Source organism: Peromyscus leucopus, chromosome 1, assembly GCF_004664715.2.
Source record: "Peromyscus leucopus breed LL Stock chromosome 1, UCI_PerLeu_2.1, whole genome shotgun sequence".
Lineage (NCBI taxonomy): Eukaryota > Metazoa > Chordata > Mammalia > Rodentia > Cricetidae > Peromyscus > Peromyscus leucopus.
The window spans coordinates 54,158,238-54,178,137 of record NC_051063.1 but is presented as its reverse complement, the minus strand read 5'-3'; the positions used below and the strand labels follow the sequence as shown (position 1 = coordinate 54,178,137).

General features: G+C 40.9%; 2 protein-coding genes across 2 annotated transcripts in view; both read right to left on the bottom strand.

Moving 5' to 3' along the window:
* Positions 1-16,843, bottom strand: part of LOC114683642 (lysine-specific demethylase 2B-like) — a 28,162-nt gene extending 11,319 nt beyond the window's left edge. Inside the window, 1 exon segment of the mRNA XM_028857965.2 lies at positions 16,759-16,843. Within this exon segment, the coding sequence (XP_028713798.1) occupies positions 16,759-16,843 (85 nt within the window).
* Positions 1-19,900, bottom strand: part of LOC114683636 (solute carrier family 22 member 19-like) — a 65,361-nt gene that overhangs the window by 22,621 nt on the left and 22,840 nt on the right. The window contains exon 6 of the mRNA XM_028857957.2: positions 17,989-18,104. Within this exon, the coding sequence (XP_028713790.1) occupies positions 17,989-18,104 (116 nt within the window). The remainder of the gene's footprint in view (positions 1-17,988; positions 18,105-19,900) is intronic.

Genomic DNA, 19,900 nt, shown 5'->3' with positions numbered 1-19,900 from the left:
CCTAAAATGTTTATGAAAATACAAATTCTAATTAAACCTATAACTTTTCAAGTGTAAAAGTCAGGCCTTGTTTTTTTCCTAGAGTTAACGGGCTTCCTACTGAAAAAGGGAAACTCACAAATAGATTTCAATGGCACCACAAGCTCAAAACTACCAGCCTGTTGTTACTGACTGAAAATTTTCTTTATACTGTTCCTTTATGCTCCAGTGATGATTTAAAAATACTTGCCTTTTCTTTTTTTTTTTTTTATTTTATTTTATTTTACAACACCATTCAGTTCAACATAATAGCCACAGATTCCCCTGTTCTCCCCCTCTCGCCCCCCTCCTCCTGCCCCCAGCCCACCCCCCATTCCCACCTCCTCCAGATCAAGGTCTCCCCCAAGGACCAGGATCGACCTGGTAGACTGAGTCCAGGCAGGTCCAGTCCGCCCCTCCCAGACCGAGCCAAGCGTCCCTGCATAAGTCCCAGGATTCAAACAGCCAACTCATGCAACGAGCCCAGGACCCGGCACCACCGCACAGCTGCCTCCCAAACAGATCAAGCCAAATGACTGTCTCACCCATTCAGGGAGCCTGAACCAGTTGGGGCCCCTCAGCCTTTGGTTCATAGATCCTGTGCTTCCATTCATTTGGTTATTTGTCCCTGTGCTTTATCCAACCTTGGCTTCAACAATTCTCGTTCATATAAACCCTCTTCTTTTTCACTAATTAGACTCCCAGTGCTCCACCAGGGGCCCAGCCGTGGATGTCTGCATCCAGATTCCTCAGTCCTTGGATGGGGTTTATGGCACAACTATCAGGGTGTCTGGCCATCCCATCACCAGAGTAGGTCAGTTCCTGCCATCTCTCGACCATTGCCAGCAGTCTTTTGCGGGGATATCTTTGTGGATCTCCGTGGGCCTCCCTAGCTCTCTGCTTCCTCCCCTTCTCATGTGGTCTTCATTTACCATGGTCTCCTATTCCTTGTTCTCCCTCTCTTTTCTTGATCCAGCTAGGATCTCCCACTCTCTTTCCCTCGACCGTCGCCCTTCATTGTTCCCACTCATGACCAGGCTGGACTGCTACTCACATCACCAGTGAGGCTACCTGGAAAACAGGACCCCAAAAAAGACACGGAGAAATGGATAAAATACTTGCCTTTTCAATGACTACTCTCAATAATCAAGTAACTATGTCTCATGGTAAATTACTAAATATTTATGCAAGTTACAAAAGTCTAGAAAGTTGTTTAAGGTATATAAAAATGGGATTTTAAAATGATATATATGATATTAAAACTTAAAAGTCCAAAGTTTAGCCTGAGACAGAGCCCACCAGCACCCAATTGGACTAAGAGGTGAGTCTTTGTCCTCATAGCCTAACACAACAGCCTTTAGGCTTTGGGCCCAGGGGCACAACCCTGTACTCTCATACCACCACCCATTGCAGTCCCAGTTTCAGGCCAGTAGGCAGATCTCCTGCAGACAGGTCTGACTACCACCATCCCCCACTAGACCCTGTAACCCATAAGACCCACCCCTCCCAAACTCACCCATCTTCCAAGACTGCAGCTGCTCCCTGAGACAGCCTACCAGGGCTGAATGGACCAAGAGCTGCCCCCTAAGACAAAGAGTCCATCAGCACTGATTAGACCAAGAGCCCTGATTAGACCAAGAGCTCCCATTGGACCAAGTGTATCGATCAGACCAAGAGAGGCTCCCTCGGACACAGAGACACTTTCACTAAGTAAAGAAAGAGCTGGGTAAATGCCAGTGCAAACATACAGTCAACAGCATAAAGACTAATATGGCTCCATCAGAACCTAGTGATTCTACATCAGCAAGACACAAACATCCCAACACAAAAGAAATCAACCTTAAAAATGACTTTAAGAAGATGAGAGAGCCAGGCGGTGGTGGTGCATGCCTTTAATCCCAGGACTCAGGAGGCAGATCCAGGTGAAACTCTGTGAGTTCAAGGCCAGCCTGGTCTACAGAGTGATATCCAGGACAGGCACCAAAACTATACAGAAACCCTGTCTCAAGAAGAAGAAGAAGAAGAAGAAGAAGAAGAAGAAGAAGAAGAAGAAGAAGAAGAAGAAGAAGGAGAAGAAAATGATAGAGGCCTATAAAGAGGAAATGAAAAATTCCCTTAAAGAAATTGAGAAAAAGACCCCCAAAATTGGAAGAAATCAATAAATTCCTTAAAGAAAGCCAAGAAACCATGAAAAAGCAATTACACAGGTAAGGAAACAGTTCAAGATTTGAAAACTGAAATCGAGACAATAAAGAAGACACAAAATGAGGGAATGCTGGAAGTGGAAAATCTGAGTAAAGAAACAGGAACTACAGATTCAAGCATAACCAACAGAATATAAGAGATGAAAGAGAGACTCTCTGGCATTGAAGATAGGATAGAGGAAATAGATTCGTCAGTCAAAGAAAACACTAAAGCCAACAAAGTCATAACACAAAACATCCAGGAAATCTGGGACACCGTGAAAAGGCCAAACTTAAGAATAACAAAGAATAATAGGGACAGAAGAAGGAGAAGAAAACTTCCCCCACCTAAAAAAGGAAATGCATATAAAGATACAAGAAGCTTACAGAACATCAAACAGACTAGACCCCAAAAAAAGTCCCCTTGCAATATAATAATTAAACTGCTTAACATACAGAATAAAGAAAAAATATTAAGAGCTGCAAAGGAAAAAGGCCAAGTAACATATAAAGGCAGACCCATCAGAATAACACCTGATTTCTCAATGGAGACTCTAAAAGACAGGTCCTGGTCACATGTTATGCAGATACTAAGAGACCATGGATGCCAACCCAAACTATTATACCCAGGAAAATGCACAATAGCAATAGATGGAGTAAATAGAATATTACATGATAAAACCCAGATTTAAACAATATCTTTATACAAATCTAGCCCTACAGAAAGCACAAGAAGGAAAAAAATTCCAACCTAAGGAAGTTAGATGCACACATGAAAACACAGGTAATAGGTAATCCCACACAAACAAACACCAGAAGGGAAACACACAACACTACTACCAAAAAATAAGAGGAATTAACACTCACTGGTCATTAATATCTGTCAATATCAATGGTCTCAATTCACCTATAAAAAGACACAGGCTATGTGATGTGATGCCTTGTGCAGCCTTGATGCAGTAGGAAGGGGCTTGGACCTGCCTAGGCTCAGTGTGTCAGGCTCTGCTGACCTTGATTTGGGGGATTTGGGGATGTGGGGTGGCTTGGGAGGGAGTGCTGGGAGTGGGAAGAGAGAGGAGGTGGGAATCTGTGGATGGTATGTAGAGTGAGTAGAAAATTTCTTAATAAAGAAAAATTTTTAAAAAACAATAAAAAAAAGAAAAAAGACACAGGCTAACAGAATGGATATGAAAACAGGATCCATCCTTCTGCTGCATACAAGAAACACACCTCAACTTCAAAGACAGACACTACCGCCAGGCGGTGGTAGCACAAAACTACACAGAGAAACCCTGTCTCAAAAACTAAAAATAAAAAAAAAATTAAAAAATAAAAAGACAGACAGTGCCTCAGAGTAAAAGGCTGGGAAAAGTCTTTGCAGTCAAATGGACTTAAGAAATAAGCTGGTGTAGTTATCCTAATATCTAATGAAATAGATATCAAACTAAAAGCAATCAAAGAGATTGGGAAGGACATTAAATATTTATCACAGAGAAAATCCACCAAGATGAAGTCTCAATTCTGAACATGTATGCCCCAAATACAAGGGCACCTACATTTGTAAAAGAAACATTACTAAAGCTTAAATTGCACATTAAAGCCCACACTAATAGTGGGAGACTTCAACACCCCACTCTCACCAATGGGAACTAACACACATTATGTCTCAAGTAGACTTAATAGATATCTACAGAAAATTCCACCCTAACACAAAAGAATATACCTTCTTCTCAGCACTCCATGGAACCTTTTCCAAAATCGACCACATGCTCAGTCATAAAGCAAATCTCAACAGGTACAAAAAAATTAGAATAACCTCCTGTATCTTATCAGACCACCGTGGCTCAAAGTTAGACTTCAACAACAACAAAATTACTGAAAGCCTACAATCTCATGGAAACTGAATAATGCCCAACTGAATCACCAATGGGTCAAGGAAGAAATAAAGAAAGAAATTAAAGAGTTTCTAGAATTCAATGAAAATGAATGTACAGCATACCCAAACTTATGGGACACTATGAAAGTAGTGCTAAGAGGGAAATTCATAGCACTAAATGCCCACATAAAGAAGTTGGAGAAATCTCACACTAGCAATTTGACAGCACACCTGAAATCTCTAGAACAAAAAGAAGCAAACTCACCCAGGATAAGCAGATGCCAGAAATAATCAAATTGAGGGCTGAAATCAATAAAATAGAAACAAGCCGGGCGGTGGTGGCGCACACCTTTAATCCCAGCACTCGGGAGGCAGAGCCAGGCGGATCTCTGTGAGTTCAAGGCCAGCCTGGGCTACCAAGTGAGCTCCAGGAAAGGCGCAAAGCTACACAGAGAAACCCAGTCTCGAAAAACCTAAAAAAATAAAAAATAAAAATAAAATAAATAAATAAATAAAATAGAAACAAAGAGAATGATACAAAGAATCAATGAAACAAAGAGTTGGTTCTTTGAGAAAATCAACAAGATAGACAAGCCCTTATCCAAATTAACCAAAAAGCAGAGAGAGAATATCCAAATTAACAAAATCAGAAATGAAAAAGAGGGTATAACAACAGACACTGAGGAAATCCAGAGAATCATCAGGTCATACTTCAAAATCCTATACTACACAAAATTGGAAAATCTGAAAGAAATGGATGATTTTCTGGATAGGTACCCCATACCAAAGTTAAATCAAGACCAGATAAACTATTTAAATAGACCAATAACCCCTAAGGAAATAGAAACGGGCATTAAAATCTCCCAACCAAAAAAAAAGCCCAGGTCCAGATGGTTTCAGAGCAGAATTCTACCAGAATTTCAAAGAAGAGTTAATACCAATAGTTCTCAAATTGTTCCACACGGTATAAACAGAAGGAACATTGCCAAACTCTTTTTATGAGGCTACAATTACCCTCATACCCAAACCACACAAAGATGCAACAAAGAAAGAGAATTACAGACCAATATCCCTCATGAACATTGATGCAAACATACTCAATAAAATATTGGCAAACTGAATCCAAGAACACATTCAAAAAATTATCCACCATGACCAAGTAGGTTTCATCCCAGGGATGAAAGGATGGTTCAACATATAAAAATCTGTCAATGTAATACACCACATAAACAAATTGAAAGAAAAAAACACATGATCATCTCATTAAATGCTAAAAAAGCCTTTGACAAAATCCAACACACCTTCATGATAAAAATGCTAGAGAGATCAGGAATACAAGGAACATATCTAAACATAATAAAGGCAATTTACAGCAAGCAGACTGCAACATCAAATTAAATGGAGAGAAACTCAAATTGATTCCACTAAAATCAGGAACAAGACAAGGCTGTCCACTCTCCCCATATCTATTCAATATAGTACTCAAAGTTCTAGCTAGAGCAATAAGACAACAAAAGGAGATCAAAGGAATACAATTTGGAAAGGAAGAAGTCAAACTTTCACTATTTGCAGATGATGTGATCGTCTACATAAGTGACACAAAAATTCTACCAGGGAACTTTTACAACTGATAAACTCCTTCAGTAATGTAGCAGGATACAAGATTAACTCAAAAAATCAGTAGCCCTCCTATATATAAATGATAAGTGGGCTGAGAAAGAACTCAAAGAAACATCACCCTTTACAATAGTCACAAATAATATAAAAATACCTTGCGGTAACACTAACTAAGCAAGTGAACGACCTGTATGATAAGAACTTTGAGTGCTTGAAGAAAGAAATTGAAGGAGATATTAGAAAATGGAAAGATCTGCCCCGACTTCCCTTCTGGACCAGAGACTTCCGGTCCAGATAAGAGCTTCCATCCTGCCCCAGAGTTCCCATTTGCATGAGAGAACTCCCATCTGGACAAGAGAGAGAGATTTCCTGAATCTGTCAGCTCTTTCTGAACCAAGTACACTGATAAGACCAAGAAGGAACCACAAGGAGATGGGCAGACATCAAGGCAGAAGTACATACAACAAAATGAAGAGCAATACAGCTTCACCAGAACCTAGCCCCGCCTCCAACACCTAGACCTGAACACCAAAAAATGGAAGAAGCAGAAGAAAGTAGCCTTATGAGTAACATTATGAAGAAGGTAGAGGCTTGTGTAGAGGAAAAGACAAAAAAATTGGAAGAACGCTGTAAACAACTAGAGGAAAGGGCAAACAAATTAGAAGAAAACAATAAAGTCCTGGAAGAAAACAATAAAGTCCTGGAAGAAAACAATAAAGTACTGAAAGAAAATCATGAAAAAGCAATGAAACAAATAAAGGAAACAGTCCAAGACCTGAAAAGGGAAATTGAAAAAATAAAGAAGACACAAACAGAGGGAATGCTGGAAATAGAAAACCTCAGTAAAAGATCGGGAACTTCAGATACAAGTATAACCAACAGAATGCAAGAGATGGAAGAGAGGATCTCTGGCATTGAAGATACAGTAGAAGAAATAGTTTCATCAGTCGAAGGAAACACTAAAGCCAACAAAGACATGAACCCAAATGTCCAAGAAATTTGAGACACCATGAAAATACCAAACCTACGAATAATAGGGATAGAAGAAGGTGAAGAATACCAACTCAAAGGCACAGAAAATATATTCAACAAAATTATAGAAGAAAACTTTCCCAACTTAAAGAAGGAAATGCCTATGATGATACAAGAAGCCTATAGAACAACAAACAGACTAGACCCCCAAAAAAAGTCCCCTCGACACATAATAATTAAACAACTAAATGTACAGAATAAAGAAAGAATATTAAGAGCAGCAAAGGAAAAAGGCCAAGTGACCTATAAAGGTAAACCCGTCAGAATAACACCCGATTTCTCAATGGAGACTTTGAAAGCCAGAAGGACCTGGACAGATGTAATGCAGACACTAAGAGACCATGGATGTCAGCCTAGACTAATATACCCAGCAAAACTTTCAATCATCATAGACGGAATGAACAAGACATTCCAAGACAAAGCCAGATTTAAACAACACTTATCCACAAACCCAGCCCTACAGAAAGCACTAGAAGGAAAATTCCAACCAAAGGAAGTCAGATACACACTCTAAAACACAGGCAATAGATAAAGCCACAACAGTAAACCCCAAAGAAGAGAAGTACACACACACTACCACCAAAAATAACAGGGATGAACAATCACTGGTCGTTAATATCCCTTAATATCAATGGACTTAATTCACCTATAAAAAGACATAGGCTTACAGAATGGATACAAAAGCAGGACCCATCTTGCTGCTGCATACAAGAAACACATCTCAAATTCAAAGACAGACACTACCTAAGAATAAAAGGCTGGGAAAAGACTTTCCAATCAAATGGTCTTAAGAAACAAGCGGGTGAAGCCATCCTGATATCCAACAAAATAGACTTCAAACTAAAATCAATCAAAAGAGATCAAGAAGGGCATTACATACTCATCACAGGAAAGATCCACCAAGATGAAGTTTCAATTCTGAACATTTATGCCCCAAACACAAGGGCACCCACATATGTAAAAGAAACATTACTAAAGCTTAAACCACATACAAAACCCCACACATTAATAGTGGGAAATCTCAACACCCCACTTTCACCACTGGACAGATCTCCCAAATCGAAACTTAACAGAGAAATAAAGGACTTAACTGATGTCATGACCCAATTGGACCTAATAGATACCTACAGAACATTCCATTCTAACAAGAAAGAATATACCTTCTTCTCAGCACCCCATGGAACTTTCTCTAAAATCGACCACATACTTGGCCACAAAGCAAATCTCAACAGATACAAAACAATTGGAATAACCTCCTGTGTTCTATCAGACCACCATGGTTTAAAGTTAGATTTCAACAACAACAAAAACTACAGAAAACCTACAATCTCATGGAAACTGAATAATGCTCAACTGAATCACCAATGGGTTAAGGAAGAAATAAGAAAGAAATTAAAGACTTCCTAGAGATCAATGAAAATGAAGACACCACATACCCAAACTTATGGAACACTATGAAAGCAGTGCTAAGAGGGAAATTCATAGCACTAAATGCCCACAGAAAGAAGTTGGAGAAATCTCACACTAGTGACTTAACAGCACACCTGAAAGCTCTAGAACAAGAAGAAGCAAAGTCTCCCAGGAGAAATAGACGCCAGGAAATTATCAAAGTGAGAGGTGAAATTAATAAATTAGAAACTAAGAGAATAATACAAAAAAATTAATGAAACAAAGAGTTGGTTCTTTGAGAAAATCAACAAGATAGACAAGCCCTTATCCAAACTAACCAAAAGACAGAGAGAGAATCCAAATCAACAAAATCAGAAATGAAAAGGGGGACATAACAACAGACATTGAGGAAATCCAGAGAATCATCAGGTCATATTTCAAAAACCTCTACTCCACAAAACTGGAAAACCTAAAAGAAATGGACATTTTTCTGGATAGGTACCACATACCTAAGTTAAATCAAGACCAGATAAACTATTTAAATACTCCAATAACCCCTAAGGAAATAGCAACAGTCATTAAAAGTCTCCCAACCAAAAAAAGCCCAGGACCAGATGGTTTCAGTGCAGAATTCTACCAGATCTTCAAAGAAGAGTTAATACCAATACTCTCTAAATTGTTCCACATAATAGAAACAGAAGGAACATTACCAAACTCCTTCTATGAGGCTACAATTACCCTGATTCCTAAACCAAACAAGGATGCAACAAAGAAAGAGAACTACAGACCTATCTCCCTCATGAACATTGATGCAAAAATACTCAATAAAATACTGGCAAACAGACTCCAAGAATACGTCAGAACAATTATCCACCATGATCAAGTAGGCTTCATCCCAGGGATGCAAGGGTGGTTCAACATACGAAAGTCCATCAATGTAATACACCATATAAACAAATTCAAAGAAAAAAACCACATGATCATCTCACTAGATGCAGAAAAGGCATTTGACAAAATCCAACACCCCTTCATGATAAAAGTCTTGGAGCAATCAGGAATACAGGGAACATACCTAAACATAATAAAGGCAATTTACAGCAAGCCAACAGTCAACATCAAATTAAATGGAGAGAAACTCAAAGCAATTCCACTAAAATCAGGAACGAGGCAAGGCTGTCCACTCTCCCCATACTTATTCAATATAGTACTTGAAGTTCTAGCCAGAGCAATAAGGCAACATAAGGAGATTAAGGGGATACAAATTGGTAAGGAAGAAGTCAAGCTTTCCCTATTTGCAGATGACATGATAGTATACTTGAGTGACCCCAAAGATTCCACCCAGGAACTGATAAAGCTTATAAACACCTTCAGCAACATAGCAGGATACAAGATCAACTCAAAAAAATCAGTAGCCTTCCTATATACAATGGACAAAGAAGCTGAGAAGGCAATTAGAGATACATCACCCTTTACAATAACCACAAATGACATAAAATACCTTGGGGTAACACTAACCAAGCAAGTGAAGGACCTATATGACATGAACTTTAAGTCCCTGAAGAAAGAAATTGAAGAAGATGTCAGAAAATGGAAAGATCTCCCAGCTCATGGATAGGTAGGGTTAACATAGTAAAAATGGCAATCTTACCAAAAGCAATCTACAGATTCAATGCAATCCCCATCAAAATACCAACACAATTCTTCACAGACCTGGAAAGAATAATACTCAACTTCATATGGAAAAACAAAAAACCCAGGATAGCCAAAAGAATCCTGTACAATAAAACAACCTCTGGAGGCATCACAATCCCTGACTTCAAGCTCTACTATAGATCTACAGTAATAAAAACAGCTTGATATTGGCATAAAAACCGACATGTGGACCAATGGAATCGAATTGAAGACCCTGACATTAATCCACACACCTATGAACATATAATTTTTGACAAAGAAGCCAAAAGTGTACAATGGAAAAAAAGAAAGCATCTTCAACAAATGGTGCTGGCATAACTGGATATCAACATGTAAAAGGCTGCAAATAGATCCATATCTGTCACCGTGCACAAAACTTAAGTCCAAGTGGATCAAAGACCTCAACATAAATCCAGCTACTCTGAACCTGCTAGAAGAGAAAGTAGGAAGTAGTCTTGAATGCATTGGCATAGGAGACCACTTCCTAAATATAACACCAGTAGCACAGACACTGGGAGAAACAATCAATCAATGAGACCTCTTGAAACTGAGAAGCTTTTGTAGAGCAAAGGATACGGTCAACAAGGTAAAGCGACAGCCTACAGAATGGGAAAAGATCTTCACCAACCCCACATGTGACAGAGCACTGATATCCAGAATATATAAGGAACTCAAGAAATTAGACATCAAAATGACCAACAGTCCAATTGAGAAATGGGCTTTAGAACTAAACAGAGAATTCTCAACAGAGGAAACTCAAATGGCTGAAAGACATTTAAGGAATTGCTCAACATCCCTAATCATCAGGGAAATGAAAATCAAAACAACTCTGAGATACCACCTTACGCCTGTCAGAATGGCTAAGATCAAAAACACTGAAGACACTTTATGCTAGAGAAGATGTGGAACTAGGGGAACTCTCCTCCACTGCTGGTGGGAATGCAAGCTTGTACAACCACTTTGGAAATCAATATGGCACTTTCTTAGAAAATTGGGAATCAATCTCCCCCAAGATCCAGCTATACCACTCTTGGGCATATACCCAAGAAATGCTCAATCATACCACAAGAGCACTTGCTCAGCTATGTTTATATCAGCATTGTTTGTAATAGCCAAAACCTGCAAACAACCTAGATGCCCTTCAACTGAAGAATGGATAAATAAATTGTGGCACATATACACAATGGAATACTACTCAGCAGAGAGAAACAATGATATCATGAGGTTTGCAGGCAAATGGATGAATCTAGAAAAAATCATCCTGAGTGAGGAAACCCAGACTCAGAAAGACAAATATGGTATGTACTCACTCATAGGAAGATGCTAGATGTGGAACAAGGATGACTGGACTGCTACTCACATCACCAGTAGGGCTACCTGGAAAATGGGACCCCAGGAAGGACACGGAGAAATGGATGAGATCTACATGAACAGCCTGGACATGAGTGGGAGCAATGAAGGGCGAGGGTCGAGGGAAAGAAAGCGGGAGATCCTAGCTGGATCAAGAAAAGAGAGGGAGAACAAGGAATAGGAGACCATGGTAAATGAAGACCACATGAGAAAAGGAAGAAACAAAGAGCTAAAGAGGCCCACAGAAATCCACAAAGATACCCCCACAAAAGACTGCTGGCAATGGTCGAGAGACAGCCGGGACTGACCTACTCTGGTGATGGGATGGCCAAACACCCTAATAGTTGTGCCATAAACCCCATCCAAGGACTGAGGAATCTGGATACAGACATCCACGGCTAGGCCCCTGGTGGAGCGCTGGGAGTCTAATTAGTGAGAAAGAGGAGGGTCTATATGAGCGAGAATTGTTGAAGCCAAGGTTGGATAAAGCACAGGGAAAATAACCAAACGAATGGAAACACATGAACTATGAACCAAAGGCTGAGGGGCCCCCAACTGGATCAGGCCCTCTGAATAGGTGAGACAGTTGATTGGCTTGATCTGTTTGGGAGGCATCTAGGCAGTGGTATCAGGTCCTGGGCTCATTGCATGAGTTAGCTGTTTGAAACCTGGGACTTATGCAGGGACGCTTGGCTCAATCTGGGAGGAGGGGACTGGACCTGCCTGGACTGAGTCTATCAGGTCGATCCCAGTCCTTGGGGGAGACCTTGATCTGGAGGCGGTGGGAATGGGGAGTGTGCTGGGGGGAAGGGGAGGGGGGCAGGAAGGGAGATGACAAGGGAATCTGTGGCTATTATGTAGAACTGAATAGTATTGTAAAAAAAACTTTGAAAAAAAAAAAGAAAAGAAAATGGAAAGATCTCCCATGCTCATGGATAGATAGAACCAACATAATAAAATTGACAATCTTACCAAAAGCAAGCTACCAATTCAATGCAATCCCCATCAAAATCCCAACACAATTATTCACAGACCTTGAAAGAACAATACTCAACTTCATATGAAAAAAACAAGAAACTCAGAATAGCTAAAACAATCCTTTACAATAAAGCAGCCTCTGCAGGCATCACAATGCCTGACCTCAAGCTCTACTATAAAGCTATAGTAATATAAACAGCTTGGTACTGTCATAAAAACCAACATATGAATCAATGGAATGGAACTGAAGACCCTGACATTAATCCACACACCTATGAACACCTGATTTTTGACAAAGAAGCCAAAAATGTACCATGGAAAAAAGAAAGCATCTTCAATAAATGATGCTGACATAACTGGATGTCAACATGTAGAAGATTGCAAATAGATCCATATCTGTCATCATATACAAAACTCACATCCAAGTGGATCAAAGACCTCAACATAGATCTAGTTACACTGAACCTGATAGAAGAAAAAGTAGGAAGTAGTCTTGAATGCTTTGGCACAGGAGACCACTTCCTAATAACACCAGTAACACAGAAATTGAGAGCAACAATTAATAAATGGTACCTCCTGAAACTGAGAAACTTTTGTATAGCAAAGGATATGATCATAACACAAAATGGCAGCCTACAGAATGGGAAAAGATCTTCACCAACCCCATATATGACAAGAGTGCTCATCTCCAAAATATATAAAGAACTTAAGAAACTAGACAGCAAAATACCAAACAATCCAATTAAAAACTGGGCTACAGAGCTAAACAGAGAATTCTCAACAGTAGAATCTCAAATGGCTAAAAGGCATTAGGAATTACTCAACATCTTTAGTCATCAAGGAAATGCAAATCAAAATGACTCTGAGATAATATCTTATACCTGTCAGAATGGCTAAGATCAAAAACACTGAAGACAGCTTAAGTTGAGAGATACGGGCAAGGGAACACTCCTCCACTGTGGTGGGAGTGCACCACTTTGGAAATCAGTATGGCAGTTTCTCAGAAAAATTGGGAATCAATCTACCTCAGGGCCCAGCTATACCATTCTTGGGCATATACCCAAGGAATTCTCAATCATACTTCAAGGACATATGCTCAACTATGTTCATAGCAGCATTATTCATAATAGCCAGAAAGCAACCTAGATGCCACTCAACCAAAGAATGGATAAAGAAAATGTGGCACATATACACAATGGAGTACTGTACAGCAGTAAAAAAGCAATGGCATCACCAGGCAGTAGTGGTGCATGCCTTTAATCCCAGCACTCGGGAGGCAGAGGCAGGTGGATCTCTGTGAGTTCGAGGCCAGCCTGGTCTACAGAGCTACACAGAGAAACCCTGTCTCAAAAAAAAAAAAAAATGACATCATGAAATATTCAGGCAAATGGATGGAACTTGAAAATATCATCCTAAGTGAGGTAACCCAGACTCAGAAGGACAAACCAACACTCATAAGTGGATACCAAGAGTAAAGCAAAGGATAATCAGACTACAACCCACAGCCCAGAGAAGCTAGCTAACAAGAGGACCCTAAGAGGGTCACATAGATAGCCCAGAGAAGGAGAAATAAATGAGGTCTACATGAGCAAACTGGGAATGAGAGAGCTGGAACAGGAACAGAGTGGAAGAGTAAGGAAAGAGATACCATAATAAATGAAAACATCATGGGAATAGGAAGAAACAGGGTGCTAGGGAAGTTCCCAGGAATCCACAAGGATGATCCCTCCTTAGACTACTAGCAATAGTCTAGAGGGTGCCTGAACTGATCTACTCTGGTAACCAGAGTAGTGAATACCCTAATTGTCATCATACAGCCTTCATCCAGTTACTAATGGAAGCAGATGCAGAGATCCATGGCCCGGTACCAGGCTGAGCTCCAGGAGTCCAATCAATGAGAGAGTGGAGGGATTTTATAAGCAAGGGACATGGAAGTCATGATGGGAAAACATACAGAGACAACCAGCCAAACTATTGGAAACCCATGTACTGTGAACCAATAGCTGTGGAGCCCCCATGGGACTGGACTAGCCCTCTTGATACATGAGACAGTTGTTTAGCTTGAACTGTTTGGGGCCACAGTGAGGGGGATTGGGATCCGTCCCTGGTGCATAAGCAGGCTTTTTGGAGCCTAATGCCTAAAGTGTGACACCTTATGTACACAGTCTTGGTGCAGGGGGTAGGGACTTGGACCTGCCTCAACTGAATGTACCAGGCTCTGTTGACTCCCCATGAGACACCTTGACTTGGAGGAGGTTGGAATGGGGGGAGGGTTGTGGCGAAGGCTTGGGGGTGGGAAGAGGAAGGAGGAGGGAATCTGTGGTTGGTATGTAAAATGAATAGAAAATTTCTTAGTAATAAAAAAAGTATATGGCCAGCAAAAAAAAAAAGAAAATCCAAAATTTAACATATTAATCAATTGAGTTTTGATAAGATATATTAATCTGGTCTTGGTACAAGCATATGCTATTAAAAGATAATTAAAATTATCATAGTCATAGGCTCAAAATTTTTAAACTTCCTTTGGATGTTTTCTTTTCTCAATACAGAGTTTTAAAAGATCAGGTTGAGTGATGGATGGAGGGGAAGAATAATGAAAGAGATGACTTGATGGGGGAGCATTTTGGAGTCAGGTAGAAACCTGCTGCAAAGGAAACTCCCATAAGTCTACAAGGATTACCCCAGCAAAGATTCCTAGCAATAGTGTATAGGTAGCCTGAACTGGCCATCTCCTGTAATCAGATTGGTAGCTACCCCCAATTGTTGTTAGAGAGCCATTGTCCCATAACTGATGGAAACAGATGCAGAGATCCACAGCCAAGCACTGGGCAGAGCCTGGAGAATCCTGTTGAGGAGAGGAAGGAAGGATTGTATGAGACATGGGTTATGGTCATCACAAGGGAACCCACAGAAGCAACTGGTCTGCTCTTGGAAGATCACTATAGACCAATGGTTAGAACGCCTGCATGGGACCAGCCTAGACCCTCTGCATGTGTGTGACGGTTGTATGGCTTGGTCTACTTGTAAGACTCCTAGCAGTGGGAGCAGGGCCAGTTCCTAACGCTTGGGCTGGCTTTTGGGAACCTGTTCCTAATGCTGGGTTGTGTAGATGAATGGTCTTATTAAATAAGAAACACAGAGCCAAATGCAGAGTTAATAGCCCAAGAAGTCAGAGCAATAGCTAAGAGCTAAAAACCTTACCCTTCACTGCCACTGCTGTCCTTCATCTCCGCAAGAGACCTACTTCCTGTGTGTTTGTCCTTTTTATTGACTTTCTGTTCTGCCTTCTCATTGGTTGTAAACCCAACCACATGACCTCGTTACTGCCTGTCTGTACAGACCTCCAGGTCTTCTATGGTTGGTATTGAGATTAAAGGTGTGTGTCTCCAAAGGTGTGTGTATTCTTGAACACACAGAGATCCACCTAGCTCTGCCTCCCAAGTGCTGGGATTAAAGGCGTGCACCACCACCGCCCAGCTTCTGCTATGGCTTTCTATTAGCTCTGACCCCCAGGCAACTATTTTTATTAACATACAAATAAAATCACATTTCAGTACAAATAAAATATCACCATAGGGTTGCCTTGCCCAGCCTTCATATAAGGAGAGGAGCTTAGTCCTACCTCAACTTGGTATACCATGCTTTGTTGGCAAGTATGAGAGACCTGCCCCTTTCTGAACAGAGGTGGAAGAGGGATGGACTGGGGAGAGGCAGATGGGAAGTGGGAGGAGGGAATGCTGTAGTCAGAATATAAAATAAATGAAAAAAATTAAGTTTTAAAAAGTACTTCTTGTGCTGGAGGCATCTCTGTCCAACCTATATCTGCCCAGCCCTCTTCATGTGGTGATGCAAAGACAACAGGCCAGAGGAAAGAATGTCCATGTTTCTGTCCCAGAACCATCTTCCAGGTCCTCAAGCTTTCCCTTGCCTTTGCTCGCTTTCCTGCCAGGAAGTTTCTGTCTTGTTACAGATGAATGTTCATGTTTATGTTGAAAACTTTTCAGGCTTTATTTTTGCTATGACTCAAAGGAATGTACCTGCTTGAGCTTTTTGCAAGACACTTATTAACTGCTTTCCCTACGATGAAGATTCCAATGCAGATTGAAACAGGCAGTGGTACTAATGACCTGTCCTGTCAACTTTAAAACATCCATGAACGCTTCAGGGATTTGTGACTTGGCTCCATCGGCCACTGCTCAAATCTGCACCAGATCCCTTGTCTGACAAGAACTACTGTCAGTGAAAAGCTTAAGCTCTCCTGCCTACCACCTGTCACTGGGGGTGGGGCCTTTCCTTCCCCTGGTCTTGAGGCTCCTTTCCACCCCCCAAACCACCAAGTCGGTGCAACAGGATTGAAAGTTTCAAATATATGTACAAGCTCCTTAACTTTACCTTCTATCCATAGTCTTTATCTATCCCAGCAGACTTCCGTCCTGGTAAATTCTACAGAAATAAACCTTGGCTCTACTACTGCTCCAGAACCAGCTCACCTCTTTAGCTTCAGTGGTCCTGCAAAACCAGAGGGCCCTTGACTTGGTGACTGCTGAGAAAAGAGGCATTTGTCTCTTCTTTAAAAATTCTATTACTATGTAAACCAGGTAAACAAGAGTATTAAGAACTTACATGAGCTGGCACACAGAACTGAACCTCTGAGAACAGACTCGAATGCAGGACTTGCACTGTCATCTCCTTTGGACTCTTGCCTCATGCCTCTCCTCAGCCCTCTGACCTCTATCTTAGTCATAGTAACAATTGTTCTGGGTTTCTTCAGATTTTTTTCAGGAAAAAATTAATGAACTGACTCATTGCTCAGTGAACCAGATACTTCTGACAGAATTCCCTCAGGTCTCCTACCATTGCCTGCTGGTTTGACCCCCTGCTTTGGCCCTACATTCCAGACCCCCTTTGCTAATGTTCCCACTCAACTCAAGTAGTCAGAGGACAACCATGCTTTATCACCAACAAAAGGCTGGAATGTTAGATCCTCAAAGCAGGCCCCAAAGTGGCAGTGCTGATGGCAGTGACTAGTCTCCCACCTGAGCTGGGGTTGCTAGGGAACAGAAACCTAAAGTGTTTCTCAGAAGCCCCTGAAGGCAGTATGAGCACTCCTGACCACAACTCTTAGCACCTCATCTGTCTGGCAGAATCCTCAAGCTAACCACCTGGTTCCCCCGGCTAAGCACCTGAGCCGCCTCTCCCTGGCATCAACCCATAGAAAACCAACAAGCTTTGGTAACTGCTGCTGTCCTCCACTGCTCAAGGCAGCTAGACAGGATTTTTTTTTATTAAACTGTTCTTTCTCTCCACAGAGAATGGCTATATTTGTTAGTTTTCCTGTGCATGCTTATAATTTGTTCTCTGGAATATTTATTGTAAATGATAATTTTATACTCATAATAAAATCATTGTATAATGATGGGATATAACATTGCTACTGAATTATTAAAGATGTAGAGTTTGTGGGATGCATGATGAGTCCTTCCAGAGTTTTAGAATTTTAACTGTATCTTAAGCTGGTTGGAGGTTATATAACTGTGTGTGTTCATTGAGAAGTTTACATTTATGCACCTTAATTTTGAGATTTTTTTATCTCTTTTGAAATTGAAATAGACAAATAGGCATACTCAGGGACCAAGTTTGTACCATGACTGAGGTTCTCAGCATCAGTCTCTGGTGCTAAATTCAGTAGGTGGTTGGATGAACACACCCATCACTGTACAATTAGTCTGGGCTCGTATATTTAAAACCCTTTGACTACCTCCGGCTACAGAAATTCCTCATCTTTTATCTCCAAATATATCAGTGAGAAGTTTTATCTTCAAACTATTTTAATAGGCACTACATGAGGCCTACCTCACAAGAGACAGGAGACATATCCGCTTGCGCAGGTTGGGTGTACGGAACAAGTCCCACAGGGAAGATTTTGTTTGTGAGGCCTCCAGCTCGTCCTTCATGGTGGTTCTTACAACCTTCAACAACAGCATTAATGAACTGTTTAGTTGTCACAAAATGATGGGCATTGTGGGTATACCAGGCACCTGCAGAGAACTGTAGCAATAGCAATTGTTTCTGTCTAGTGAGAAATAGAAACATCAAAGAAGCCATGTCAGCTATAAAACTGGTGAGAAATGTGAACCCAACAGCTAAAAAAAAAAAAAAAATTTAAGTGATTTCTGCAGTAAGGATATGTTAAGCAAGGAAGTATAGATAGATTCAGAACACTGAAGGTAGGGTGTACGTTAGAGATGCAGATTAGGAAGAAAAAAAACAAGTGAAGACTCATTTAGATTAAGATCTACAGTGGTTTGACAGAGAAATGTGCCCCATAGCCTCAGGTCTTTGAACACCTGGTAGCCAGTTGGTGGCGCTGTTTAGAAGGTGGAAAGGCTTTGAGAACTCACAGCCTCACCCTACTTCCAGTTTGCACACTGATTTTGGCTTGCAGTTAAAGATACACAGTCTCTCAGCTTCCTGCGCCAGCTCCCTGCTGCCATGCTCCTCCACCATTATGTATTCTCCTCTGGATCTGTAAGCTCAGGTAAACTTCTGTAAGCTTCTCTCGTCATGGTATTTTTATCACAGCAACAGAAAAGTAACCAGTACAGAACATATCAGGAAGTAGGCTGCTGCTGTAAAGAATCTGACCATGTTGGTTTTTGGAGGGATATTGAAGACTGTAGAGCTTTGGACACAAAAAGCTACTACCGCTTTTTTAAACAGAGATGAACAGGCCATTCTAACAGGGGTCTGGGAGACAGCAGTGCTGACAGCGGCGCAGGTGGTGGCAGCGCAGTTGTTCAGGTGTCAAAGAGTAATATCAGCAGCTGGGCTACAGACCTCGGATAGGATACTTTGGCAAAGAATATGGCTGGTTTTTTGCCCAGATCCTGAGAATTTACATGAGACTAAATCAGTGGTTCTCGACCAATGGGTCATGATCCCTTTGGAGTTCAAATGACCTTTTCACAGGGATCACCTAAGACCATCAGAAAATAACAGATAGTTACATTACAGTTCATAACAGTAGCAAAATTACAGTTATAAAGTATCAACAAAAATAATTTTATGGTTGGGGGTCACCACACATGAGGAACTGTATTAAAGGGCTGCGGGACTAGGAAGGTTGAGAACCACTGAAGTAAATTAACAGGCAATAAACTAACTTCTCTAGCAAAGAACATTTCAAACCAGAGGAACGTCGAGTCTGCGGTGTGGTTATATTCCTGAAAGCTCTTCTGCAGCTTTACAGTGAAAAAGAGCAAGTGGAGCAAAAGAAACGCAAAATGTAAAGTTTGCAGAGGAAAAAATAAAAGGTCACTAGGATGTTTTGCAAGCAAAGCATGTGTTTAAAGAAAGGCTGTAATTGTTAAGATCAGAGCCATTAAGGAAAGTCTTCTTGCCCTTCTGAGACAACGGGAAATCTGCTAGAGAGCAAGACCCTGCCATTTAAGCTTCCGGCTTGTGAAAGGAGAAAGCCTAAGAGAGAAAGCACTTGTTTCAACATAAAAAGCTGATGCAGTCAAAGGGGCCAGGGTCCGTCCCAAGCTAGCACAGCCCAATGTGGCGGTATTGTACATGTAGTACTGGCTTTGAAGGCATTAAAGATGCAAAAGTGTGGTGATATTTTATCTGTGTGCCCCAGTAAAGTTTATCTGAGGATCAGAGGAAAAAGCCAGCCGCTATATTAAACACAGAAGTCAGGCAATGTTAGCACACACCTTTAACCCTATCACTCTGGAGGCAGGGATCTATCTGGCTCTCTGTG